This window comes from Phalaenopsis equestris, unplaced genomic scaffold, assembly GCF_001263595.1.
Source record: "Phalaenopsis equestris unplaced genomic scaffold, ASM126359v1 Scaffold000002, whole genome shotgun sequence".
NCBI classification, from domain to species: Eukaryota; Viridiplantae; Streptophyta; class Magnoliopsida; order Asparagales; family Orchidaceae; genus Phalaenopsis; species Phalaenopsis equestris.
In genome coordinates this window covers 80,755,177-80,761,645 of record NW_018164444.1, presented here as the reverse complement: position 1 = coordinate 80,761,645, position 6,469 = coordinate 80,755,177, and the positions used below count along the sequence as shown (strand labels likewise).

At 39.1% G+C, this 6,469-nt stretch overlaps 2 protein-coding genes across 2 annotated transcripts in view; one reads left to right on the top strand and one right to left on the bottom strand.

Annotated features, from left to right (window-relative positions):
• Positions 1 to 6,469, bottom strand: part of LOC110020450 (putative pentatricopeptide repeat-containing protein At5g09950) — a 52,699-nt gene that overhangs the window by 4,032 nt on the left and 42,198 nt on the right. The window lies entirely within an intron of this gene.
• LOC110020484 (putative S-adenosyl-L-methionine-dependent methyltransferase SAV_474/SAV474) lies at positions 24 to 2,355 on the top strand. The gene is made up of 2 exons (XM_020718608.1): positions 24 to 843; positions 1,736 to 2,355. Exons 1-2 carry the CDS (start codon positions 471 to 473, stop codon positions 2,353 to 2,355), a joined length of 993 nt encoding a protein of 330 aa, XP_020574267.1. The 5' UTR covers positions 24 to 470.

Sequence of the window (6,469 nt, the reverse complement as noted above, 5' to 3'; positions counted from 1 at the left end):
TTTGTTGAGATCCACATCAACCATCTCGAAACTCAAGGATTTACTTTACTTTCTCGAGTTATCCAATTTGGAAGGCGACAGGCTCGCCTGAGCGAACTTAGTTAGGTGGATTCTTCAAGAGTGATCCACTTCTTATTGTTGAGGCATACCACCTTCCTGGTATGCAAGACTGGCCGGTCGGGCAAGCTGCATGTGGTCTCGGGTCATCCTAAGTATATCCTGCGGGGCCACATCAGCTTTTCTGCCATCCAAAGGATACCATTGTTATTTGTGCTTTTCCTCAATCAATCCCCACTCTTAAAAAAAGAAAATAGTACTTTAATCTTCGTGGAGCCTCCTCCAACGTTCAAAACTAAACTCCCATAACTCATGTGTGGCTCTCTTTTCTTATCCCTTCCCCAACTCCACTCCATAACTCACAAGACAAATCCCAAACCAAAACAGAGCTCACTGAACACCCAGTCATTATCATGTCAGAAGCAGAGCATTCACACTATGAAACACAAACAGAATCACCTGAGCAGCAGCTGAGATCCGACACTGTTAGATCCCTCCATGAAACAATAGATCGAGAATGGAGCGCGCTTCAGCGCACGGCATGCCAGACGGCGGCGGGGAGAGCTCTATGGAGCCATGTGGTGCATGACCCGGTGGCCGGCGTACTCGCCGGCGACAGCTTCCTCAGAAGCCTGAGGGAGAAGATGAGGAACGATAAGCTTAACAATGCGCGGGAAGTTTCGGGGGTGATATTGGCGATCAGGACACTCTGGTTCGATGCCAAGATCGAAGCTGCAATCAGATCGTTTGGAGAAGGTGAAGCACAGGTTGTTCTGCTTGGCGCAGGTGCGTGAATCTGTCACACTGTTAAGTGTTCATTAGCTGCAGAGTTCCCCTATTACCCCATAAAAGAATAACATAAGAATTGCGGGGTATATATGTAAATTTTCCAAGAATAAAATACAAAAAAAAAAAAAATCAAGATTTAGTTACATGCCACTAAGGTCCTATGTATTTACATATCTAATATCTAAACTTTAATTTTTAAGGGCATGTCACCTTGTAGATGGGCTGAGATTAGAATGATTAGGTGGATGAGAGACAAAATGCGAAATGAATATATCCGTGACAGATGAATATATCCGTGACAGGGTTGGTGTAGCTCCAGTGACGGACAAAATTAGAAAGGATTGTCTTAGATGATTTGGTCACATTAAACATCGACCATCTGATGAACCCATTAGGAGTGTGGATGTTTTCGATTCGACTTATGTTAAGAAAGGCAGAGATAGACCTAGGAAGACTTGGGCTTATTGTATAAAAAATGATCTTAATTTATTAGAACAAAATGAAAATATGAGACTAAATAGGACGTGATGGAGAAAAAGGATACATGTCGCTTTACCCACGTAGTGGGATTAACGCTTTGTTGTCATTGTTGTTGTATGTCACCATGTCTATGCATCAAAACTGTTTCACTTTTTTAAGAAATTAACATAATGATATTTTTTATTTGATGCATAAAATTTAGGGTGTAGAAATACAAAATGCAGATTTCAAGGTGTTAGACATGTAGATTTATAAGTGGGTTATATGTATATAAATGACCAAAAAAAATTAACATTTACATAAAATCATAATCTCAGACTTTGTAATTGGAATCTATACCCAAATTTTGCATTTTTTGAAAACTTCTTCTCCATGCATTGACTGCTTATGAAAGTGAATTGCTCTGCAGGTATGGATGCAAGAGCCTACAGGCTGAACTGCCTGAACGAAAGCCATGTATTCGAATTAGACTTTGCTGAGCTACTGCAAGTAAAAGCATCACTTTTAAAGGAAGCAATGGGCTCTGCTGAGCAGCAGAAAAAGGCAATGAAAGCCAAGTCTGTGATAAGTGTGGCCTCAGATATAAGAGATGGAAACTGGCTTGAAAAGTTGCAAGTTTGCGGCGGCTTCGCGCGGGACAAGAGTACGGTGTGGGTGCTTGAAGGCATACTGTATTACCTCCCTCACCTCAATGCCATGGAAGTGCTTCGTACCATTGCAGCCAACAGTTTGCTCGGAAAGACTGTTCTTTTGGCTGACTTCATGAATGAATCATCAGCCTCACTCTCCAATTCTACTTACCACTTTTATAGTGATTGGCCAGACCAGTTGCTGGAAGCTCTTGGGTTTCACAATATAAATCTTTCGCAGATCGGCGATCCTGATGCAAATTTTGGCTTGCTTCATGATCCCCAGAATTTGTTCAATAAGCTCAGGAGCTTGCCGAGATCGGTGAAGGTAAATCCGGAGGATGGGACTCCCTGTTGTCGGCTTTATCTCGTGGAAGCTTCAGGGTTCCCTAAGGAATGAAGCTAGTTTCAGTGAATATATATATATATATATATATAGCGGTTAGTAGGAATGCTATGCTTCCAGATATTCTGGTAGCAGAAGAGTATATATAGAACAACATAGATATCATGATGTTTGACATTTGTAATAAGAGATTTGAGAAGAAATATCAATATCTTTCAAAGTGCCTAATGATTCAGCCAATGCTTAAAAGGCAATCAATATTTCAGTAATTCGTTATTTCAAGTATCTTTATATTATGTTGGTATCAGCTAATTTAGTTTATTAAGGGGCCACAAAAATAAGAGTGATGTAAATTTTGTTTAAATCTGTTAACATACCGCCTCTGAGTCTTTTCACATGATGATTGTATCGCACGCCTGCGAGCATCCATAAGAAGCAGAACTCAGCTCATCATATAGCTCTTCTCTTGTTTATAGGGTGTCTACTCAGGTTCATAAGCCATGCAACAAGTTTGTTACCCAAAATCATGTAAAACTCTACTAGACCCATGTTCTTGTACCTTCATCTGTTTGTCAGGTAAGTTTGTATGTTATTTTCAAGTTGATCACATACTTGTTATGTCATGTTCAACTTGCCACATTATAGTACAAAATAAGTTTTAGTAGCATTGGGTAAAACTAATGACTAACCTATCATATCTAAATGTGAAACTATTACTGTATGCAGTTAGAAGGAAATGGGTAAAATATTTGAGTTGATAAAAATAGGAGTAACCTCTGGAACAAGAGCATGTGTTTAGAAGCAGATTTATTTAAAGACAAACTAAACCCTGAAAATTAGATAATCACTTTATTAATTTTATTTAAAAGGCAATGTTATGACAAATAATGATAACGAGTAAAACAGGAGTAATGATAAAGACTAACTAGTATAAGAAAAAGTAAATTCAAAAATATAAAGCATGAAGATAAAGGATGAACCAGCCAACAACACTAGAAAACAACAAAGGAGAAAAAAGAACTCATTTGAACCACCTCGCTTGAAGTTTGGTGAAAATAGCATAGGAGATATATTTGTTTGGATTCTGGCTCCATTTTGGTAAATAAAATTTGAAATTTCTTATCCACTACAATGTTGTCATGCATTGTGCCTCCATCAAAACACTTAAGAAGTAGAGCATCACAGTTAACCATAAACCATGTCTACTAAAAGAGGGAGAGGAGGAACATCCATAATCAGCAAAATAAATTCCAACGTCTCACTTGCCTAAGATGTGTTGGGTAATGTGGAAACCCGGTCCATCAAAAATCTCACCTACCCGCACACATACTTTCTCACCTACCGCTCACCTACCACATCCCACCTACTTTCTCACCTACCGCTCACCTACCGGTTTCTATAAATAGCCTCTTTTAGCTTAAAGAAGATGCCAAGTCAAGCAAGGCCAAGCCAAGTACTCTTGAAAGCTAAGAGAAAGAGAGAAAGAGAGAGGGAGAGGAAGAGAGAGAAGAAAATATAGATTTTCTTGTAATTGTCGAGTCGCTCGACGGTGTAATTCCTCGAAAAAATAAAATTCTCTGCATATTCGTGGATGTAGGCAAATTTGTCAAATCATGTAAATTTGTGTGTCGCTCTGATGTTTTTCTGCATACAATTTTACGCGTTCCTTTTTTTTACTTTATTGCTTTCGTTTTTCACAATAACTGGTAGCAGAGATTGGGTTCGAATCTAAGGAAGAACGATGGGCGGAGAAGAAGTGATAACATGGGAGATTTTGTTTATTGGAGGATGCAGATAAGGACTACCTTTATGAGAAAAAACTTCATTTTCTGTTACTGGGAAAGCGACTAGAAAAGATGGACGAGGCGGAATGAAATTTTTTGGATCGACAGGTTCTGGGGGTTATACGATTAACCCTGTCGAAATCGGTCATCCACAACGTCATCAAGGAGAAGATTACTGCATATCTCATGACGGCTTTATCAGACATGTATGAAAAGCCATCGGCGAATAACAAGGTGCATCTTATGAAAAAATTATTCAACTTGAAGATCGTGTCTGTTGCTCAACACCTAAATGATTTCACACTATCACAAATCAGTTGTCATCTGTTGAAATTGATTTTGATAATCAGATACGTGCGCTGATATTGTTGGCTTCATTGTCAAATAGATGGGAAGCTATGGAGATGGTAGTTAGTAGTTCTGCAGGTAAATCTAAGCTGAAATATTATGATATTTGTGATTTTATTTTGAGTGAGGAGGTGCGCATGAAGGATTTTGATGAGACCTCGTGTTCAAGTTTGGCGCTGAATGTTAATTCCAAAGGGAGATCAACAGAGGGAGATCACAAGCCAGGAACTCAAACAGAGGAAAATCAAAATCAAAGTCTGGTCAGCAGACAACCTGCTGGAATTGTGGCAAGGCTGGCCACATAAAAAATAACTGCAGGAATCCTAAGAAGAATATGATAGCGCTAATGTTGTAACTGAAGAAATACATGATGCACTATTTCTGGCAGTTCACAGTTCTGTTGATGACTGGATATTAAATTTAGGGGCTTTCTTCCATACATCTTTCCGTCGGGAGTTAATGCGAAATTATGTTGCTGATAACTTTGGGAAGGTATATCTGGCTGATAGAAAAGCTCTTGACGTAGTGGGGATGAGAGACGTTGATATTGCACTCCCTAACAAGAGCAAATGGACTTTGCAAAATGCTAGACACGTTCCTAAGTTGAAGAAAAACCTCATCTCCATTGGGCAGCTCAATAATGGTGGTCATTCGGTAGTGTTCTCAGATACCACCTAGAAGGTTACCAAAAGAGCATTAACTCGAGGTAAGAAAACTGACACACTATATATAACTACAGGTTTATTCAGACGATGACACATGAGTCAGAGATGCATTATGGGGAAGCAGAAGAAGTTTAATTTCCTGAAAAGTTGTAGAGCGCCAAAAGCAGGAAAATCGGACCTTGTACAGACAAATGGTAGAGAACCACAGAGTTATGAAGAAATCTTGCAATATGAGAATTCGAGCAAGTGGGAGTTGACCAAGAAAGAGGAGACGAATTCTCTGTCAGGAAATCAAACTTGGGATCTGACAGAACTTCCACCAAGGAAGAATGCATTGTACAATAAATGGGTGTACCGGGTGAAGACTGTGTTGGGTGACAGTAAGAGGTACAAGGTTGAACTTGTTGAAAAGGGCTTTCAGCAGGGACAGTATATTGCTCATGCAGTGGGAGTTATAAGCAGATACAAGAGTAACACAGGAAAGACCTTGGTGGTACAAGGCTACGTTGACGGTGATATACGCTGAAGTTGTGCTCAACTTCAACTGGTCTTCTGACATAAAGACAGGGGTTTTGAGTTGCAGAGGTGGAAGATATCATGCTTAAGAAAAAGATCGGTACAGCTAATAGATGATACAACCAGTAGGTGATGCAGTCAATGTCTCAGTCTCCAAGTGGGAGAATTTTAGGGTAATGTAGAGACACGTTCCACCGAAATTTAATTAGCTTCCTAATTAAGAATCTCACCTACCACCCACCCCCCTCCCACCTACCGCTCTCATGGTTTCTATAAATAGCCTCTTTTGGCTTAAAGAAGATGTTAAGTCAAGCAATGTCAAGCCAAGTCCTCTTGAGAGCTAAGAGAAAGAGAGGAAGAGAGAGAATAAAATAAAGATTTTCTTGTATTTGTCGAGGCACTTGACAGTGTAATTCCTCGAAAAAATAAAATCCTCTGCAGCTCTGTAGACGTAGGCAAATTTGTCGAACCACATAAATCTATTTGTCGCTCTGTTGTTTTTTTGCGTGCAATTTTACTCGTTCCATTTTTTGCTTCATTACCATTGTTTTTCACAACAAGATGTAGAGACCACTTCTATAAGGTTAGCAAGAGCAGGCATGACAATTTCGATATCCCAAGAAAAGTCACTTGATTCCAATCATAATGGAAAAATAAATTGATGATGGAAGAGAGCAAATATTGTGGAAGCATGAAAGGTTTGAATATTTAAATGCCCGTCTTATGCTTGAATGTTTGATATCCTCATATGTAGATGAGCCTTAAAATAATTAGAGAAATTGTGCCCAAAGATTTTATATAAAATGAGAAGGAACAAGGTTTACTTGTTAATTTGCAACAAATATATATATATAT